At 34.1% G+C, this 23,310-nt stretch overlaps 1 protein-coding gene across 1 annotated transcript; it reads left to right on the top strand.

Annotated features, from left to right (window-relative positions):
• The first annotated feature begins 1,992 nt into the window (after positions 1 to 1,992).
• LOC120176184 (protein GRAVITROPIC IN THE LIGHT 1-like) lies at positions 1,993 to 12,378 on the top strand. The gene is made up of 4 exons (XM_039182661.1): positions 1,993 to 2,126; positions 3,276 to 3,409; positions 11,186 to 12,026; positions 12,336 to 12,378. Exons 1-4 carry the CDS (start codon positions 1,993 to 1,995, stop codon positions 12,376 to 12,378), a joined length of 1,152 nt encoding a protein of 383 aa, XP_039038592.1.
• The last annotated feature ends 10,932 nt before the right edge of the window (positions 12,379 to 23,310 follow it).

Raw genomic sequence — 23,310 nt, 5'->3', positions numbered from 1 at the left:
AGTTAACTATGTTAGCGTACCACGGACAAGTTGCGACAGATAAAATTTTCTCATTGGGGAATTCCTTCTTGATTTCTGGATTATCATGGTATTCATTTACATTGTCTAGCTTAGATAGATGATCAGCAACCTGATTTTCAATTCTTTTTCTATCCTTAACCTCTAAATCAAATTCTTGCAATAGCAAAATCCATCTAATAAGTCTAGATTTGGCATCAATTTTATTCACTAAGTACTTAATGGCAAAGTGATTGGTATGGACAATACCCTTAGTTCCTATCAAGTATGCTATAAACTTATCAAAATCAAATACCACGTAAATTAATTCTTTTTTAGTGGCAATATAATTTATTTGTGCTTCATTTAGTGTGCGGCTAGCATAATACATGACATGAAATATTTTACCTCGACTTTGCTCGAGCACTATACCCATGGCGTAGTCACTTGCATCGCACATCAGTTCAAAGGGAGTTGTCTAGTCATGTAGGATAACTATTGGCGCTGTGACAAGTCTTTCCTTCAACACCTTAAACACGTTGTAGCACTCTTTGTCAAAAAAGAAATGGTTGATTTTGCTATAGTAGAAGACAGAGAGGCTTCAAAATTTTTGAGAATTCTTTGATGAAATGCCTGTAAAATCTTGCATGCCCTAAAAAATCCTTATACCCTTTACAATAGTAAGTGCAGGAAATTTCTCAATCACCTCAGCCTTGGCTTTGTCGACCTCGATTCTCTTCTGTGAAATCTTATGCCCCAACACAATTCCTTCTCTCACCATGGAGTGCCATTTTTCCCACTTGAGCACTAGATTGGCCTCTTCATATCTCATTAGTACCTTAGCCATGTTTATAGGGTGTTTATCAAAATGTCATCTGAGATGAAAAAATTATCCATAAATATTTCCAATAAGTCTTCCACCATATCTAAAAAATGGCAAGCATACACATCTGAAATGTTGCTGACATAGTCCGAACAGCATCCTTCAAAAAGTGTGCGTTTTATAAGGGTAGATGAAGGTTGTCTTCTCTTTATCTTCTGGCGTTATGGAAATCTAATTGTACCCTGAGTATCCTTCAAAGAATCAGTAAAAGGACTTTCCACCAATCGATCTAACAGTTGATCGATAAAGGGGAGGGAAATGGCCCTTCTTTTTTTCCTTATTTAGTTTTCAATAGTCCATACAAATCCTCCAACCTGTGACAGACCTCGTAGGTAAAATTTTATTCTCCTCATTTCTCACCACGGTCATGCCTCCTTTCTTGGGCACACATTGCTCCAGACTAGCCCACGAACTATTAGAGATAGGGTAAATCACACCAGCATCCGACCACTTGATGATCTCTTTTATCACCACTTTTTTTATTATAGGGTTTAGTCTTATTTGGGGTTCCACATAATTATTATGGAAATCTTCTAGCTGAATTTTGTGCATGCAGATTGTAGGGCTTATTCCCTTCAAATCTATCATAGTCTACACTAAAACTTTCTTTTATTGTGCTAAGATATTTATTAAATTGCACTCTTACTCAGGGGTTAGACTAGCAGATAATATAATAGGAAAATTATCATCACTACCAAGATAAGCATACTTTAAATGCGATGGCAAAGGTTTCAATTGTAAGGTGGGTGCATATTGTAGAGAAGGTTTTGGAGGAATAAATTCATCAAAATCAAAAGGTTTGAATTGTGGACCTGGTCTAGCTAAGAGCAAGCTAGACTAATGCAACTCTGAAGAAAAATCCTTGGACTCCATAATATCTTCATCTTTAAAAAGTCTCTCTTAGTCCTCAAGCTATAAAATGTTGTTGTAGTAGAAATTTACCACTTCATCCTTTAATATTGAGTCCACGTCCAACACACATTGGCATTCATCTTATTCATCCACATACTTAAGTGTATTGAATACATTGATGGTGACAGTCTAATCAACCACTTGCATTGTGAACTCTCCTCTTTCACAATCGGTGAGAATATGGTCAGTAACTAGAAAGAATGCCCCAAAATGATGGGTGCATTATCGTCGGCCTCACAGTTGAGAATAAGGAAATCAGTGGGAAATATAAACTTTTCAACTTTTACTATGGCATCTTAAATTCTTCCCTCAGGATGAACCTGAGATGTGTCAGGTAATTGTAGGATCACAGTGGTAGATCGAGCATTACCCTTTCAAGCTTCAAAAACACAGACTTGAGCATCAAATTTACACTTCAACCAAGGTCACAAAGGGATCTCCCCACATATTTATCACCGATAGAACAAGCAATAAAAAATTTTCCAAGATCTTTTCACTTAGACGGAAGTTTACTCAGTACATAATAATATTATTTCACTATGGTGATAGTTTCAAACCTCTCCCCCTTTCTCTTCTTTGTGGCAATGTCCTTGAGTAATTTGGATTAAGTATGCATCTAATCAGTGGCCTCCAAGATTCGAACATTGATATATAGTTGATCAAGGATGTTAATGAACTTCTTGAATTGGATGTCATCATTATGCTTCTTCAGTCTTTAAGGGAATGGTGTGGAGTCTGACTCCTTCTACTACAGGTGGGGGAACAACTTTTGTTGTGACATTAGTTTGTCCTCAATCGATAGGTTTACTCATGGAACCTTCATCATTGTCCTTCTCCACATGTAATTTTTCTTACACTTTAAGTTCTAGTTGAATAATGTTATAGCGGGAATCTTCTTGCTTCTCCCCTCAAACTTATCTTCTTGATTGAGTTGAGTACCAATCCTCAACATGAGTGCACTTCATTGCTCCTTTCCATGAGGCTTAGTGACCTCATTATCACCAGGGAGACTTCCTTATGGGCGAGCATGTAATGCTGTAGCAATTTGTCCCACTTGGTTCTCTAAATCTCTCAAATATGAGCTGTGACTTTGCAACAAGGCTGCTTGATTCTGCGAAAGTGTGCCTTGACTTTTAATTATCAATGAGTGCTCATGCAATAAAGCCTTCATTAAAGCCATAAATTCCTAAATAGTAGCTTCAAGAGAACTAGAATTTAAAGTAGAAGATGAACTCTTGTTAGCATTCTTCCACGACATATGTTGTTGTTAAAATCCAAAAGATTCAGAAATATTCTGATGTGGCCTGTTCAAGTTGCATGTATTGTTGTTGTTTGCCCCTTGATTGCCCCGTGAGAAATTAGGATGCTGACGTCATCCTGGATTGTAGGTATTAAAATAGGGGTTGTGTTACAATTAAAATTCCACATGTAGCTGATAGACTCTTGATTTTTCTAGCATTCACTCTTATGGTGATTGCCACAGCATAAGATGCATAAAGAGCTGGACATCTTCACCTCCTTCACCTCGCTGGAAAGTTGTAGATTTTTTCAGCATATTTGTTATGGTGGAAATTTGGGTGGACATTGAATCTTTAGCATCTAATTCAAATGTCCCAGGTGTCTTACTTCCAGCTCCAAGCCTTGAATAGGAAAATTGATGTCATTATTGACTATCCTATCAAGTACGTCAAATGCCTCCTCAAGTGATTTATCAAGAAAAATGCCATTTGTTAAAGCATCTAACATCATACGGGTGGGTGCATTCACTCCATTGTAGAACATCACGACTTGAGTCCAGTCGTGGAATCTATGATTAGTGAACTTGCAAAGCAAACTTTTATAACGATCCAAACACTCGTAAATTGATTCTTCATAAGCTTGATTAAAACTTGCTATGTCCATTTTGACGTTGAGTGTGCATGTTGGGAGGATTATACCGCAACAAATAGCTTTTGTAAAGATCAACCCAAGTCTCCATCATGTCGGATGGAACTCCACTAAAGCCATGCTCTTTCTCGGTCATGCAAATAATAGGGGAAAAACTATAGCTTTAGTACATCTTTTTGCACTATTTCATGCATGAATGAGTCACAAACTTCAAAGAAAACACATATGTATTGCCTTGCATCTTTGTTATGCATGCCATCAAATTGTCCAATTGAATTCAGCATGTTAAACATGACTGGTTTAAGCTCAAAATTGGTTGCTTGGATCTCAGGTGCTACGATTCCTGGGTTGAGATCTTCCAGAATATGAGCTAAATGGTCTCGAATAGCTCTCGGTGGAGGTACAAGTCCTTCAATCCCAAATGCTACAACATTTGGATCTGCATGGTCTTGAACTCACTGAACAGGTTGGTTTGGTTGATTTTTCATGACTCGATTAGCTCGTTGAGAAAATTATCTTTTACAGGATAAATGCTCAATCTCCAGAACTAGAGGATAAAGTGATTCATCGACAGTCCTTTGGGCCATGTAACAACAAAACCTGCAAAATAAATAAACAAAAATAACAAGTAAAACTGAAAACAAAAACTAACAAAAACTTTTTTTATAACAAAAACTTGATCGTGTGTAAATATATAGTGTTATGGCACGTAAATCTATGAAATTTTACGCAATCGATGCAAGTAATACAATAATGAGTGAGTATCGTCTCCACATGGATTGGAGGTATTATAAAACCCAGCTATAGCAAACAAAAACTGTCACGAACTAAATCTAAAACTAACTAAATCTAAGCATGTTCATAATGGTATAAACAAATGAAAGTGTATTTGTGGCAAATAGTATGTATAAATGGTGATGGAATGCTATGGCAAGAATAGAGTGAACTGGAGTGAAACTGTTGTGGTACAAGATTGATGAAATTGAAAAAGTGTGTTGAGACAAGAATTTAAGTAAATTGCAAAAGTATGCTAAAGCAGGAAAATAAATTGAACTCTAGGAAATGATATAAGACTGACAAACTCACACAATCTAGCATTTCTAGAGGTAAATGGTATGCTATGGCAATAATATTCTATGTTAAGGATGATCTTTGTTTCTTTGAGTATGTTGCATGACAGGATTTTCTGAAAATGCTCCTAAACTCTCTCAAGCAAGGAACCTGATAAAACTAATACTATGATAATACCTCTCAATGTAAACTGCAACACCATTCTATCAACTAAGTCTTATCCCTTTTAGTCAAATGAAACCCTCTCCTTATCTCTAAGGCGGGTTAAAATCTCCCTATCCAGGTTTGGCTCCCTTTCTCACGTAAAAATGACCTAGCTCTCTTGATACTAAGTATATATACTTAGAAAATGGTAATCTATCAAAAGCTCTTACAAGACTAAGCATATTACACTACAGAAAATGGTAATCTCTCAAAAGCTCTTATAATGCTACAGTGCATAAAGATAAAAATAGTGAGCAAAACAATATTTAAACATAAAAAATCCAAATCATCCAACATAAATCCAACACCAAATAATACATGGTGTGGCTAAGTTCATCCAAAAATATTCAAGTTTAGTACAAGCCCAAGAAGATAGAAAATAAAGCACAAGTTTATTACTCCCAAATGAGTTGCTGGCGTGACCTAGCTCCACCACCATTCATCTGCCCTAAGTATTTATAGAGGTAATATTTCTAGGGTTTGGGGCCCAAAATTCCCTTTGTACCCTAGGTGACACCCTTCTCATATGAATGTACGGTTATTTGTGGCAGGTGGTCCTAAATTTGTAGTAGGGGTGGTAAGTTACATGGTCCCAAATTGAGTTACATGGTCCCAAATTCTTTTCTACTCTAGGTTTGCTATCTATCTTTCTCTGTATCAAGTCTTTCAGTTTTTCTTCTCCAGAATGCTACAACAATAATTCTTTAGTATGCTACATTGGTCAAATCTTCTTTTAAAGCTTTCATTGCCTGCACAACACAAAAAACAAGACTTTTCTCTCAATAGTGCTAATTTTCAATAAATTTGTGTCATAGCAAGACTTTACCACTAAATTCAATTATATAACCTAAATGAACTCTAAATGCTATGACATGGGCTTTATAAAAAAACAATAACCTAAGTAAAAAGGAACAAAAATAAAGCCTTTTTATGGGGTTATTTGTGCCTCTTTACTTTAGTTTTACAATTGAACCAAATTATAGAATTGAGTTTATCATATATCAAACAAATCAATTACTATTTTAATCCTTAAAAAATTATAACCCTGTAACAAGTGTTAAGACTAATGGAAAATTTAAGGTATATGTTGATTTTAGAAAGGTAAGGTGTTTCAGGTTGGTTTTTTTGTTATAGTATTTTTGATTCTTTGCTATCCACTGACTCGAAGAAGTGGTTGTCATGCCTATTTTCTATAAATATTCATTGATTCCAAGATTTGTAAGAACGCCTTTTACGCAATAGATGCACAATTTTAATATTTGATCCATCTTTTCATGTTTTCAAGTTTTATCCCCATTTGGTTTTAAGACATCCTAAGAAGTTTTTCGTCATAAACCCTCTTTTTATTTTTCCCTATCATGAAGTAAAGATTATAGAAAACTTTTTGCAAATAAAAAGATTAACACTTAGAGGCATGGTAAAATCTTAGGATAGTCTCTCCAACTTAGCAATCCATGTATGATTAGAAATGACTTTTAAGGCACGTAACGTATGCCATGAGTCACATGTATGAAACAAAGGGATAAATATGCCCAAACAAGTGTCTACGGGTGCTATAACAAATGATGAATTTGTAATGATGTCTTCAATCTCAGTTTGTATGATTTGAATCTACTTCCACATGTCTTTTATTTATCATTTCCCTCTAATTGCCCATTTATGGGTTTTTACCCTATATTTCATCTTTTTTCTATACCTATGGTATTCGTAAGTTTCTCATTGAATTTGGATATTTGAACCAATTGTACTTGATCAAGCTTATGATTTAGGAGCCTAATTAGCCTTTTTATAAGATGAGCTCCTTATGTGCACTTCTTGTCCTCTTTATTTGATAAATTTAGGTCTTCAATTAATGTGAGAAAATTTTTGTTCTCTTTATTTGCAAAATTCTCATTTTTGTATGAGCATATGTTATTTCTTGCATCTAGAACATTTTTGTTGTTTTCGACTAGATTTGATTTTTGAACACCTTGTATTTGGTCCCTCTTGCGACATCTTGTATTACTTTCTTATCTTATATGGACTTATCCTTGTAATAGAATCATTGATGCTCTTCACTTATGTGAGCAAACTTCTATTCGCCTTGCCCCCTAGTATGGTGGGTGATCCTTTGTTAGGATTGAATTTGAAGAAAAATAATTTAGGCTCAAATATGGAAAACATGTATATATTTTCTCCTTTTGTGAAGGGATAGTGAAAAAAATGGCATTCATCATTTCATACACGAAAGTCCTTGCAAAAGAGGTATCCCTAGAGGGATAGATATTCACGATTAAATTTTATTCACATGAAAACAATGTAATTAATGTATGATAGATTTATTTCAAATATTTCTCCTTTATTTCTTCTTCATCTTCTAGCTACTGGTATTCCCCTATTATTCTAGCTTATTTTCTTAAAGTTGATCTAGGATGCCCACATATTTCTTCTCTTGCATGAATGATCTATTCTTAAACAGACATCTTGTGCTCAATGCCTTTAGGATTTATTGTGGTTCAAGAATGTTGGCTTTGTGTCTAAAAAGTATGGTGTGACCTTGAAGCCATATCTTTAAAAAAGGTAATGTCATGAAAGGGTGTTGATCATGAATTATTTTAGGTAAATAATCGAGTGATTGTGTCTTTGGGCTTTACACGGGATACAAAAGGTCTAATCTTTTCAAATGTTAAAGGACTACAACCTCGATCCTCAAAAGATCCTTTAATTCAAATGATGTTAAAAGAACTACAAGATTAGAACTTGTTTTATTGCTCATAACCATATAAGGTAGCATAATTTCAATCATCAAACAATTTATAAAATATTCAAGTGAATAATAAAGAGAGAACAAAAACAAGTTCAAACAAGACAATACAAGTGTCATAATCCAAAGGTACCAAATGATAGCGTTTTTCGAATAGAACAATTTTATATTTCACAACCCGATCCAAAATCCAAAGGAAATTGCTCAAAAATCAAGAAGAAATTTTCTCTTACCTTAGGATAGGGTTCATGACTTGAAGCAAAAAATGGGGAAGATTACATGAAATTTCTAAGTGATTTCATGTTAATTTATCATTTATTTAAGCTTAAATGAATATTAAATTCATTTAATTAGGAAAAGACCATTTTACCCTTAATGAAACCTTATAATTACCATCAAAATATGAAACATAACCCTTATCATATTTCAAAAGTCAAAGATGAACAAAATATTTTACCCTTTACCATTTTATCCATGCAACTTTTGAAAAACTTCAATCTTCCCACTTAAATCCAACGGTCCAAATTGAGCATGGAAATAAATTCTCAAATCCAATTATTTATATTATTTTACATCATTTTAAAATGTGGAAATAATATTTTTAAACCTAATTTATCATCCTTCAATTTTCTCAAAATTTTTATTCAATCAATTTACTAAATTTTTAACAGACTTTAACCATTTCTAGTTTTTAACAAAATTTCTGGATCTAGAATATGATTTCCATAAAACCCTTCTCAAGAGTAAACTATCAATTTGTGGAACAAAAATTCTTTTTGAGAAAATTACCACTTAGGTCTCTAAACTTTTCCTAATTTTATACTTTGGCTACTAAACTTTCAAAACTTATGTTTTGGTCACTAACCAACATTTGGGGTATTACACACCACCTAAACGGTCAGAGGAACTGAGATTGGCGTTGAAGTTGCCACAGATAACCTTAAACTTTATCTCAAGATATTAGATTCTCTATTAATATTTTATCTTTAGGCAAAATATTTACCTTAATTGATATTTGATGTGGTAACCAAAGACTGATAATAAGAACATGTCAAGAAAATCTTCTTTTGGATTGATTTATTACTCACACATCAAACCAAATAATTATCACATATTTATTATCAAAGTTGTACATGCAATTATGTCAACTATTAATCATCCTTTAGGTTGATCAATACTAATAAATCCTAAGTTGTACATAACCTATTTTAAATATTTTCCTTAACTAGAGTCACTTTAACGACTTATTGCTTTAAGTCATCTTAAAATAAATATCAATATGGAAATTTAACATTTCAATAACAACCAAAGGTTAAAAATTGAAATTCCTTATTGCACTACAGTATCTAAAATAACCCAAAATAAGGTTACATAAATGGTGCTATCAAATCGAAAACTCAAGTCTTTGATTGTTTTCGATGTATTCCTTAAGCATGCATTTAGTTCATAACTTTGTAAATCACTAAAAAGTAAACCGAATTCTAATCAATATTTAACCAAAAACCAAGGTCAAATACATACTAGTGAATTAAATTTTTAATCAAACTAAATTGAATATACTAATACCAAATGTATATTTTATAATTCATAATAGTCAAACAATCAAAACTGAATTTTCTAATCACATCATAATTTCCGAAATAACACATATTAAGGTTGTTTGAATGACATTATTAGAAATCAAAAACCTAAACATTTGAATATTCCTCAAAAACTACTTAATCAGCAAAACATGAGCTGGATATATAATTTAATTTATATATATTCCACATAATATTAAAAAATGTTTAATACCAAATCTTTAATCAGAACAAAGTTACCGCGAAGGAGAAAATGAATATTTCCTTAGTAATAAACATGGTTATGCGTAGCATCAAAGGATGATCAATTGCTTTTAACAAGAATTCCATAAAGAAAATTGCATAAACCACATAAAAGCAGAAGAATGGAAACAGTTCAACGTCCATTTGCAAAAATCAAAATTTCTAAATTTCAATCATATTTTATTATACTTAGAACTCAGATTAATCAAAATCAAAGAGGTAAGAATGGAAGGAAAAAATTTCCCAAACATGTGGCTACTAACCGCAATATAGCCTGAATTAACATATGCGATCACAATTGAAAAACAATTGCAACAATCATGTGAACTCAACACTGCAGCAATAATAATTTTTTTATATATATTCTTAACGATCATGTGTCCCAAAAATTAATTGCATTAATAATTACAATTCAACCATTCGATTAATGCATAAACAACTTAAACACAAGAGTATAATCCAACCCAATATTAATGACGCCAAACATTTAATCAATATAAAAATTGATTAAAAACAACCAAAATCTGGCTAATATCAAATAAAAAACAACAGATAGCGATTGATAGACAAAAATTGAAATATGAATTCAATGTTTGATTATTGAAATGTGAATTTTCGAAATTGACGAATAGCAAACTCTAAATTATAAGATTATATTTTAAGAATAATATTAAAATTTTATACAAAGATTTTAATCACTTAAAACACAAACCTTAAAATCATTTTATTCTCAATAATTCAACATGACAAGGAAATGATACCACTTGTTAGAACAAAATCATATTACATATGAAAATAGCCATGATCTAATCGTATCAAACCATCAAGAATAAAATAAATACTAGATTAGCGGAAGTGTACCTGAATTAATTGATATGTTGAAATCCTTGAATCTTTCTTTAGTTGTGATCTTCCATATGAAAATGTTTATTTCTTGGGGACCATAACCCTTTACATAGCTAATTTAATAATCAATTATTGTCTGTACTTCTAACTTTGCCCCTCATCAAGTTATATATACAACTTTAATAGTATCTACATTTTTATTTTCATGACACTTCTAATACTTTATGACTTTGTAACATAATTAGTCATTTAATTTATGTCATATTTTATGATAACAATATACATTATAAATATGTGTCTATAATTATGGATTTTAATCCAATATCCATTATAAATATATGTCTATAATTATGGATTTTAATCCAATATCCATCTCCATTCAACAAGAAAAATACAATCACATTTTAGAAGAAGAAGTCGGTTTATCCTTTATTGGCAGCCTATTAGAAATTTTCATCCAAGATATCGCTGTATTAGAATGTTAACAACAAACAAGTCACATGTAAAGAAGTCATTCTTTACATGGTATCATTCGCTAAAAGATCATGGCATCGTTTTCTCTTCCACCGTTGCGCCGACGATTGAGTTCCTTTACTCTCACTCTTTTTCTTTTCTTCCAAACAATTCACTCAAAATCATTGTTCTTTTTCTTTTTTTCCTCTCTTTTCTCATGATCCAAACAACATTCTACCCCACCATTAACCACATCAATGTTAACAACAACAATGGCATCGGCATGGCCATAAAAGCAAGCTCGCAAGAACCTTTCACAAAGTCATCAACCTAAAGTCCTCTACAAGTGTTACAATTTAAATCCAGATCAGAAAATCTCTTCCCGTGGAAATCCCAAGCAGAAAGTTGTGTTGGAAGCTTTGGTTGCGAGGATTTTTGCTAGTGTTACAGCCATCAAAGCTGCTTATGCAGAGCTTCAAATGGCGCAAAACCCATGCAACAATAGCGCTGTCCAGGCTGCTGATGAAGCCATCGTTGAAGAACTGAGAACACTCTTGGAGTTAAAGCGAAAGTTCTTGAAGAGAGAGCTTGATCTTTCACCTCTAATCACTTTAATGCTTGCAGAAATTCAAGAACAGCAGAGCTTGATGAAGACTTATGAGATCACAATCAAGAAACTGGAATCTGACGTTGAAGCAGAAGGTTCAGAGGTTGATTCACTCCATAAGCAGTTCAAAGATCGCCTTGCTTTTAACAAGTCCCTGGAGAATAAATTAAATGCTAGCGGGCCGTTATCGATGTTCGATAATATCAACAATATTTCAACGCTGAATCTGAGTCATTTTCTTCAAGTTTTGCATAAAGCTTTGCGATCGGTTCGTAGTTTCGTGAAATTGATGATCAAGGAAATGGAGTTAGCGAATTGGGATCTCGATGCAGCGGCTAAAGCCATTGAATCGGGTGTTGTTTTCGTTAAACAAAATCACAGGTGCCTCGCATTTGAATCTTTTGTGTGTAGAACAATGCTTGAAGGCTTCAATCTCCATGATTTTTGCCTCGGCAAAGAGCTTAAACCTAGAAAAACAGACCCGGTGAAGCATTTCAATGAATTCAAGGCCCTGAGATCAGCAAATTCAAAGCTGTTTTTAGCTCGAAATCTAGATTTTTCTTTCGGGAAATTCATTAGGGCCAAGTATCTCAACCTTGTATAAGAGAATGAAGAAGAAAGAAATGGAGGTGAATAAGAAGAATGAAAGAAAGCATATGCACTTCCGATTCAAGTTGAACGGAAGGAAGCATTGGCACTTCCGATTCAAGTCGAACGGAAGGAGGCATCGGCACTTCTGATTCAAGTCGAACGGAAGGAGGTATCGACACTTCCGATTCAAGTCGAACGGAAGGAGGTATCGACACTTCCGATTCAATTCGAATGGAAGGAAGCATCGGCACTTCCGATTCAAGTTGAACGGAATGAAGCATCAGCACTTCCGATTCAAGTCAAACGAAAAGATGTATCGCACTTTCGTTTCAAGTGTTCGTTTTTTCATCAAGAAGGTTGAAGAAGTCGGAAGAATATTATAATGTTAATAATGATTAGTTAGTATTTGTTATTAGTTAGGATTTAGTTTATTATTAGTTTGTTATGATTTGTTGTTTACTTGGACTAAATAAGCAATACCTTTGTATGAGGTTAAAGTAGAGTTTATTCAATATTCAATAGAAAATTTTTGTTATCTTTCTCTCTTTACATTTCCTCCTTCCACGTTTGTTGCTAGATTCTAGCAATAGTAAAATACAAATTAGTAAGGTCAATGGTGTCGTAACCGGTTTTCGTCCGGGCACGAAATATTATAATTTTGGCGGGGAAATTGATGTGAATAAATGGTTTTGAAAATAATTTGGGAGTCACCATCGGCCTTTTGGGTCAGGTAGGTCGAATACCTAAAAATTATCTTTTAAAAAAAAGTTTTTAAGAAAACATTATTTAAAAGATGAACTGATCTGCGTTTTATAACCAAAAATTCGTTCTTTTTAATAATAAAAAGGGATTCGTGGTCGGTTACGTTTAGGGAAGGATTAGCACCCCTACAACGCCCAAAATTGGTACTTTATTAACTATAAATTGTCTCTATTATTAGAAAAAAAAAATCAAATATATATTTAATTCATAATTCTATTATTTCAAATAATTTTAAGAAAATATATTAATATACATAAATAATATATTTACTTATTTAGAAATATCAGAAAAGGGCTTCTAGGTGTTTTAAGACAGCTCTTTTCTTTAATATTTAAAAATAAATATCAAAAACCTTTTATTTTAATATAGTAAGATATTTATTTATTCAAAAATATCAGAAAAGAGCTTCTAGGTACCTTAAGACAACTTTTTTCTTTGATATTAAAAATAAATAAATATCAAAATATGATTATTTTTCTTAAAAGTAATTTATAAAATTAAATTTACAAATAGAAAAATAGAATAAATAAATAAATATTATATATATTTATAAGACTATATATATTGACATAATTAATAAAAAATAATAATAATAGTAATGATATATGAACATAAATATATAAATGTAACATATGATTAAATAATGTTTAAAATACAATTAAAACATGGTATAAAAAAATAAAAAAATAATAAAGCTTGTAAATGAAAATATTAAATTTAGGGACTAAATTATAATCTAATAAAATTAAATACCTAATTCATAATTAATTATTTAAAATTATAGGGATTAAACATGCTATTTTCCTTATTTATTAATTTGGTGACTAATTTAAAACTATATAAAATTCGAATATCATATTAAAATAAATTAAAAATATATACACTCGGGATTAAAATATTATTTATTAAAATTAAAGGACTAAATATGATATTTATCTTAAATATTATTAATACGGTAAATGGCTAAAATATAAATAAATAAAATGTAGAGACTGAATTAAAAGGATCAAAAATTTGATTCAGTGACTAAAAGGTAAAGATTACAAATTAAAGGGATGGCGGACGGGATTAATCTTTTTTTTAATTACGGACAGATCCTCCCCAAAACGGTGTCGTTTGGGGAGGGCTTTAAATACCCTATCGGCCGGCCATTATATGCCATCTTCCTCATTTCTTTCTTTTTTTTTCTTTCTGTGAGAGAGAAAACTCTCTCGGCTCTCTCCAAACTCTTCCCCGGAGAGAGAGCTGAGCACCGGCCGGCAACCATGATCCGTCGCAAGTTCCACCGCCGGCCACCGCCTCCGGTGGCCGAAAATTCCCAAATTTACCTAAAATATAGATCTAAAAGCTCTAAGACCGATTCCGGTCTTTATTTTCCCTAAAAACCCTTAGATTCCTGTAGATCTAATTTTTTTACCTTCGAAAAATGAAACTCCGGTGATGCTCGGTATTTCCGGTAATGAGTGAGGCTTCAAGGGTAAGTTTCTCTTCTTCTCTTCGTTTCTGTTTTAGTCTAGTTGTTGGTTGCTGTTCATATTTCTCTCTTTTTTTTGTTCTCTCTTCGTCTGTTTTTCTGTTGTTCTTCGTTGCTCTCTGTGGCTGTCTGTTGCTCTCTGTCCTTCTGGTTTTTTTTTTCTTGCAGGTGGGGTGGCTTTTATAGCCACCACCGAGGCTCTCGTTGGACCGGTTCCAGAGATGAAAGGCCCGGTGAGTCACCATAGCTATGGCGGTGACTCACCATAGGGCTCAACGTGGGTAGCTTCTCGACGTTCTGGAGTGTCGGCAGCATCTGCTGGACCACCTGGACTCATCGGAAGCGGCTGGAGGCATCTAGAAACGGCTGGCTGCTAGGGTTAGAAAACCCTAGGGTTTCCCATCTGGAACCTTTTTGGGCCGTTGGATCTTGCCAGATCCAACGGCTGATGATGTTGACGGCGGCTGGGGGCTAGGGTTTGTAAACCCTAGCTGAAACCCTAAATCAGTTTAGGGTTTCAGTTTGGGGTATGGGTCGGTTCTGGTTGGCCATGGTATTTGGGCTTGTAAATGGGCTTCTAATTTTGTAATTATTTATTAAATAATAATAATATATAATATTAATAATAATAATAAATACTAATAATAATAATAATAATAATAATAATAATAATACTAATAATAATAATAATACTAATAATAATAATAATAATTTTAAATGAAAAAATGATGTCTACAGCTGCCCCTCTTTGCTCATCCTTGTGTTAACAAGAATAGAGCAAAGACGAAAAAGACAATAATTTTTTCATTTGGCTTCTTTTGAGCAGGATGGAAATGTTTGAAAACATCATGCACTGAAGGGCTTACAGATGACCCGAAGGTTTTTGAAAACATCAAAAAGCTCCCGAAGGCTTTTTGGAAACATCATGCACTGAAGGACTTACAGATGACCCGAAGGTTTTGAAAACATCAAAAAGCTCCCGAAGGCTTTTTGGAAACATCATGCACTGAAGGGCTTACAGATGACCCGAAGGCTTTGAAAACATCAAAAAGCTCCCGAAGGCTTTTTGGAAACATCATGCACTGAAGGACTTACAGATGACCCGAAGGCTTTGAAAACATCAAAAAGCTCCCGAAGGCTTTTTGGAAACATCATGCACTGAAGGACTTACAGATGACCCGAAGGCTTTGAAAACATCAAAAAGCTCCCGTAGGCTTTTTGGAAACATCATGCACTGAAGGACTTACAGATGACCCGAAGGCTTTGAAAACATTAAAAAGCTCCCGAAGGCTTTTTGGAAACATCATGCACTGAAGGACTTACAGATGACCCGAAGGCTTTGAAAACATCAAAAAGCTCCCGAAGGATTTTTGGAAACATCATGCACTGAAGGACTTACAGATGACCCGAAGGCTTTGAAAACATTAAAAAGCTCCCGAAGGCTTTTTGGAAACATCATGCACTGAAGGGCTTACAGATGACTCGAAGGTTTTGAAAACATTAAAAAGCTCCCGAAGGCTTTTTAGAAACATCATGCACTGAAGGGCTTACAGATGACCCGAAGGTTTTGAAAACATCAAAAAGCTCCCGAAGGCTTTTTGGAAACATCATGCACTGAAGGACTTACAGATGTAAGAAATAGTTTACTAAGTAAAAAACTAAGAAAATCGTTTTCTTACTTTTCAACAATTTCATTTTAGAAAAGATAAAATGAGAAACTATGAAAATCGTTTTCTCATTATTTTTCAAAATAACATGTTGATTGGGTAACATGCCCCAATCTCAAGATAATACTCATTCTTGTGGATTGCGTCCATCTCTTCTTCAGATGTTTGCGTGATTCCTGTATTTTTGGTTTTGAATACCTTCTTCTTGTAAGGTATTTTTTTTCTTCTTCGTTCTTCCGAAGATCTGTAAAACTTCATGTTTGAATGCACTCAGATGTATCAATGTAATGCATTGTCTATTGTATAAATGATATTCTTATGAATGCATGAATGTTGATGCAATCTTCATTTGACTTCAAAGTGGTGAACTTGGTCTTCCTCTAGTTCATCATTTATTGCCAGGGTTATCTCTGGATATCAATGTAGCAACTTATGCTATCAAGCTTGCATTTCTGCAGAATCATCTGATCAACTTGTATCTTTACTGTCTTCTTTGCTTCATGAAGGTCTCAGAAGAAATGTTTCATTTGTGGAACCCTTGCTGTAGTCAGAACTATGACCTTGATGTCCCATTTTGTCTTGGATAAAACCAATTTTCTTTGCTTGGACTTGTGTAGAAATTCCATAAAGCTTTCATTTTTGAAAAGAGAATCTATCATCTTTAAAAAGAAATTTGTCATCTCTGAAGTGAGAATCTATTATCTTTAAAAAGTGCAGATGTAGATATGCCTGACTCAGCGGGGATTAATTAGGGGAGTATAGTCTGTTCTGATTTGACTCTTGAAACATCACAAAGAAGATTTATTCCAATTCCTTTCATGTCTCCACATATAATCAGATCTCGAATAAGGCAACTTGGACCAATATCATGTTGAGATGCTTAACAACAACCTGTAGTTCAACCTTAGTTGACCCCATTAGTTTCTTGTTTAAAATTTCAACTTTCCTTGGAAAGAAATCTTCATTATATCTGACTTCTAATCTTGGGGTTGAAGAAGACATATTTCATCTTGGATCAATAAATGGAAACCGTATGATTCCAACATTGGTTCAGCACCATAATCACTGGTTCGTAAAACATTTGACAATACATTCATCTTTCTTGTGGTTTCTGCTCAGATGTTCTTAAAACATTTGACAACACATTCATCTTTTACTGTGGCTTCTGCCAAGATTTCTCAATCATGTAAGCTCTTTGCCTAATGTTCAAAGCTTTTGAATAACGTCACAAGACCACTTGAGAACAAAACTCAGTGGGGATTCAAGTGTAATGTTGGTACGACCAAAAAGTTGGTCAAATTCACAAGATATGCTGGTGTCGAATTGAATAGGAGACATTAACTGATCTTGATATCATCTCGGGCAAAGACAAATGTAATACTGATCACATTTTCTTCTATAATGACCTTTGTAGGAAGTAGAAACACATCAACTGTAGGATCAATGTACATAAAGCTATCCGTGGAATTTTTGCAGCTGGGGATGAAATACAAATGATAAAACCAAAATAGATGAAAACTCAGTTCATCTTGGCTAGCAATGATGATCCCAAATAACAACGGGAATAACAGTAATATAAGTGAGAGTCGAGTCTCCCTTTTCAATGTCATCAAGGACGCAAAAACTGATGTGAAAAATAGCTTCATAATCTCAATAGTATGGTTGAAACTATTTGCTAGGAATCTCAAAGAAATATTTTCAGTTATTACCGACACAGAAGGCCAAATTCAATGCTGAGATCTTAAGGAACTGAACCCTGGATCGAGTAGTCTGCCTGAGGATCATCTTTATTTATGCAACCGTAATGTAGTTTATCAAAGAACACACTGTCATACGGTTAAGAATATTAGGTTTTTGAAAACATACTTGCTGAGTAACATTTGTTCAACAACATGATCATAATGTAACTGTCTGATGAACGAAGCAATTATGTATAGTCAGTTCGACTGTCACTGTTGCACCATTTTCATTCTTCATATCTTTCTGTCTCATAGGAAATATTTTTTCAAGTCAATGATCTTGACAGATGATGATGTGGGCCTTCAGCATGCCCCAACAATTGCTGATACGATCGTTCAAAAATGCATCAACAGTCCTAATTCTGATTGAAATGGGTTTTCAGCATGCCCCAATATTTGCTTCTTGTTAATCTGAGTCTTCAAAATACCCCACATGGATCTGTCTGAAGGAACCTTTAACATTTCCCAACATTTTACTGATACAGATGTTAAAAGTGTGCTCAACATTACTTCTTGTTGAGATGAGCCTCCAAGAATGCCCAAATATTCATATTGATGTGAGCCTTCAAAATGCCCCAATATTCTATTTCTGGTTGAAATGGGCCCTCAAGATGTCCCCCTAGATTTATCTGATTCACTCTCAATCTCTGTTTGAATGGAATGTCATGATCCCCACGAGGTCCAATTTTGACAATGAATTGTTGTAGGTACTTGTAGCTTTATTCGTGCCCCAAATCTATTTATCTTGAATACTCTCATTCCGGTGTCACTAAACAGTAGTGTTATCAAGTAACTGAAATTCTCTTCATGTTGTCATAAACTTAAGATGTATTCAATCATTCATTCCAGGTTGACACAGTGGCTTATCATTTTTCAGTGAACGTCATTTCTGAAATATACTTTTCTGTGGGAGAGAAACCAATTTATGCGAATAGTAATCTGATGCAATGGCAAGATTATATATACAGTGGTACAGGCTCATCAAAAATCTACACCCATGCAACATGTTGATTCTGATAACAACTCATCTGATTATGAAACGATCTTTCAGGATGATTTCACATATATTGATAGTTCTTCTGATATAGAGGAAATCATGAATTCTGATTTTGATGAGGAGAGTAAACTGTTATACTTGACAAAAATGGGATTCTCAGAGGCTGACGCTTCAATAACCATGGAGAGATGTGGTTCAGATTCATCAATTGCAGAATTGACAAATTTTATATGCTGATCAAATGGCTAAGGTTACTGACGCACTTCTTTCAGTATAAGATAGGAAGCCATTATGTAATGATCCCAATTACAAGCAAAGGCGAAACTTGGGCTATGATTTGTGGAAAAGGAAGAAGCAGAGGAAGCTTGAAAATAAGCTTCTTAATGAAGATGATCATGCAGTTCATTTTTCAATTCCAATGATCGGTTCTGGGGTTCCTACCGAATCAGATCAGATAACTCAAAGAATACTTCCAGAAGATGCTATTGGGTCTCCTTATTTCTACTATGAGCAAATTCATTTTTCAAATCCAATGATTAGTTTTGGGGTTCATACCAAACCAGATCAGATAACTCAAAGAACACTTCCAGAAGATGCTATTGGGTCTTCTTATTTCTACTATGAGCAAATTCATCTTTCAAATCCAATGATTAGATTCTGTCCAACCAGATCAGATAACTCAAAGAACACTTCCAGAAGATGCTATTGGCAAATTACATTTGTTCCAGTTAATGTTTAGACTAGGATATCACAGTGCTTATTCGATGTAGAGCCAGAATTTGCAGATTTGAAGCATTTCCATGCTACTACACTGAAAAGGGCTATATTCATAATTCTGCCAATTAAGAACATATTTTCTCTTATTCTGCTTCCTCCATGTGCTGATGCTTTTCCATTGTCAAAGAAATGGTGGCTTTCATGGGATACAAGAACAAAGTTAAACTGTTTATAAACATGTACATGAAGTGCCAAATTGACAGAAAGGATCTGTAAGGCTATTGAAACTTATAGCAATGAGCCACCTTTGAGTATTCAGAAGTATGTTCTTGATGAGTGCTGAAAATGGAATCTGGTATGGGTTGGAAGAAATAAAGTTGTTCCACTTGGACCTGATGAGGTAGAAATACTTCTAGGTTTCCCTAAAAACCATACATAAGGAGCTGCTAGAGACATGTTCTCTGGTGATATCAATGTCCTGTCTCTTTTCTTCTGGGATCAGTGATGCAGAGGATGTCTTCTACTGTCTTGGCATATTTTTGAAAACAGATGTGCAAGAACTGAATGATGATCGGTTGGAGCAATTGATGAGTATATTTGTCGAATTAGACCTTGTTGTCAGTGACATCCAGTGTAACAACCTTACTGGAAGAAATAAACATCATCAGGATGAAATAGAAGATTTTTGCTGGTGCATTTTCTTGCAATGACTGCCATAGTGACTGTCTCTTCTGCTGCTCCAAAATATACACTGCCATATCCCACTCTTCCCTAACCATGAAAAGGTATAGTTGATGGTAAAACTGGTTATCTCAACTTTTGGAATCTTGTATGGCATACAAATGTAGAATTTGTTCCAATGTTTTATTCTGTGCCATAAATTCTCAATTTCAAGTTCAGCAATTTTCTGAAGGACCTAATGGATATAATCCTGGCAAATGACCAGCATGGAAAAAGCAGCAATGATGTATCAAGACTTGAGCCAGCATCACAGTATAACCAGAGTGCAGGTAATGACTTGTTCATTCCCATAATACATCTTACTGGGACTTATATCTCTGTGATGTAATCTTCTAGAGAACATGGATTGATGGCTGAGGAAAATAATCTATCTGGTGATGCTTATCCTCCTCAGCATGAGATAATCTTTCTTGATGAGTCATAGGGGAGTGTCACAAGTTCAATTATCCAGACTTTCTGGCTTCTTGGACCACTTGCCTTCAAAAATGTGAAGTGCTTCATTATTCTGGCCTCGTTCATTCTTTTTCTATTATAGAGGTAAAATAAGCAACAATTGCTTCAAGGACCTTCCTCATTTGAGAATGTCCTGTTTGAAAATGTTTTTTTTTTTTATTGAAGAATGAAAGACTTTTACAAAGTATTGCCCTTCTTAGGTTCACAATAGAATCAGATCATAAATAATGAGTTTAATAAATATCAAATAAATTAACTACACTTTTAAATCATTCAAAAATCATAGTCCTATGGCAAGTGTCAAAACTATTGACTGATTTAAGGTGTAGGTGGATTCTGGTAAAGTAGGTTCTTCCAAGTTGGTTTAGTATGTCGCTTCGGGCTTCAACTAACTTGATGAAATGGTTGTTATGCCCATCTTGTAGAGATACTTCTTGATTCCAGCATCTCAGAAACGTCTTTGGGATGTGTGGTGCTTCATTTAAGAGCTTAAGATCATCTCTTATGTCGTTTATTGCATCATTCAATATTCGAGCCGCCTTTTCAGGTTTTCAACTCGAATCCTCCTTTGGTTCTAAGATGTTATTTAAAAATTTATATCTTGAACCCTCCTTTTATCATTTTTCATATCATGCATTAAAGATTTTAAAAACCAATTTTTGCAAATAAAAATAAATCTTGAGAGGCGGAATGAATTCTGAAGATATTCTCTTTTACTTAGAAATCCATGTATGATTAAAATGGACTTTTCAGGTACGTAACGTAGGCCACGGCTTATGGTTACGAAAGAAAGGGATAAAAAGGCCAAAATAAGTGTTTAAGGGTAATCAAACCAAGGATCAATTCATTCTGATGCCATCAATCTTGCATTGCTTAACTTGGATCTGCTTTGTTGGGAATTTTTCCATCATTTGGATCCCTCTAGACTGCCAAATTTTGGATTCATTTCCAATTTCTCATATCTTCAGCATTTCTTGCTCTTCTTGTTTGTACTTGATCAATCTTGTAACTTGAGGCTCAATAAATCACTCATCTTGATTCAATTTTCCCCTTTTTTTTTATTCTTTCTTTGCTGGATGAGTATAATACTTCAATTGCTTTGAGCACCTCCTTTTCCTTTTGCATTTTGGAGGTTTTCCATTATTCTTGATTGGATTGATCTTCAAGAACTCTGTATTTGACATACTTTGTAGTTCAAAACTTTCATGACTTCATGGAAACTTGTCTTCGTAATAAAACTTTATTGACAATCTTTATTCTTGTGAGCCAATATCCTTTACCTTGCCCCCCAATGTAGAGGGCGATCCTTGGTTAGGGTTGAATCAGAAGAAAAATCATTCAGGCTCAAGTGGGGACAACAAAGGATATATATATATATATATATATATTAAAGGATAAATGAAACAATGCCGTTCATCATCTCATACACAGAAACCTTTGTAAAAAGAGGTATCCACAGAGGGATGAATATTCAAGATTAACTTTATTTACATGAAAAATGTAATTAATGCATGATATATTTATTTCAATCAATCACTTTCCCCTTCTTCTTTGAGTATGCCCTAAACACTCGAAATTATCATCAATGAGTTGGTCCATGATGCCTCATCTCGTCTCTTCTTGCAGTAAGATTCACAGATATTTGAAAGTTTGGTTCTTTTGAGGTCTTTTGGTTTATGATGGTTTTGTGTTCGAAAAGACAAATGTGTGACTTTTGAAGTCATGTATATGGTGGAATGTAGTATCATCAATCAACTATATCCGAAAAGGTAAACATCTGGAGTAGGTGTAAAAACAGGTGGAGACATTTCTTCAGAATCTTTGTAGTGTCAGGATTTGGTTTGAGTAATTGGCATTGGATGGGATATTGAAGATATAATTTTACCACTTGCCAATAGATCTATAACTCTTGATAAATTAAAAGAACATTTAATCTACTTGATACTCAATAATCACAAGATTAAAATTTGATTCCTTGCTCATAACCTTAATAAGCACACACATTTATTTATTGCACAAAAAGCGGAGAAAGAAACAAAAAACAAGTTCAAACAAGATACTGAAAATAGAAAGGTACTATACTTCCACTTATTTATTTTATTATGCCTCATTACTCCTATAATGGTATGTAATAGGATCAGGGTTCTTTTCTTCATTTGCCCCCCATTTCATTGATCATTTCTTGTGTCAAAACCCCTTTGTCAATAAGCATCTCAATTTCTTTCAACAGTGGCCTACAATCGCCTGTAGAATGCCCCTTTACCCCCAAGTGGAAATTACAAACACTATCTTGATCATAGCTATGAGCAGAAGGGTTTGATGTCATTTTAGTTGGTCTTGGTGTGATGTATTGACCTTTAACCAAATGAGGATACAAATCTGAAATGGACATTTGGAATACTTCCAAAGTTTTTCTTGATCGCTTGACTTTCTTGATCGATCCGAATAGTTACTTGCTCTTTTTCTTTTGTAATTACTAGGACTCTGGATGCAGCATTCATTCACATGATCAGCTTTTGCTTTTTGATTCCTCAGGCTCTTGGATGTGACTTTTGAGTTTTCTTCACTGATTACATTCTCAATTAAATCTCCATTTGTCACAAGATTCTTGAATTCCTTTGTCGGATTTGCCTGCATCAACTCGCAGAAAGGAGCGGGAAGGGAATTACGAAACATACGTGATATCTCTTCTTCTAACATGGGAGGTTGAACTTGTGCTGCCACTCCTCTCCATCTTAGGGCA

This window comes from Hibiscus syriacus, unplaced genomic scaffold, assembly GCF_006381635.1.
Source record: "Hibiscus syriacus cultivar Baekdansim isolate YM2019G1 unplaced genomic scaffold, ASM638163v2 tig00112230_pilon, whole genome shotgun sequence".
In the NCBI taxonomy this organism is placed as follows: domain Eukaryota; kingdom Viridiplantae; phylum Streptophyta; class Magnoliopsida; order Malvales; family Malvaceae; genus Hibiscus; species Hibiscus syriacus.
The sequence above is the reverse complement of the archived record's forward strand: the minus strand, read 5'-3'. Positions and strand labels throughout refer to the sequence as shown.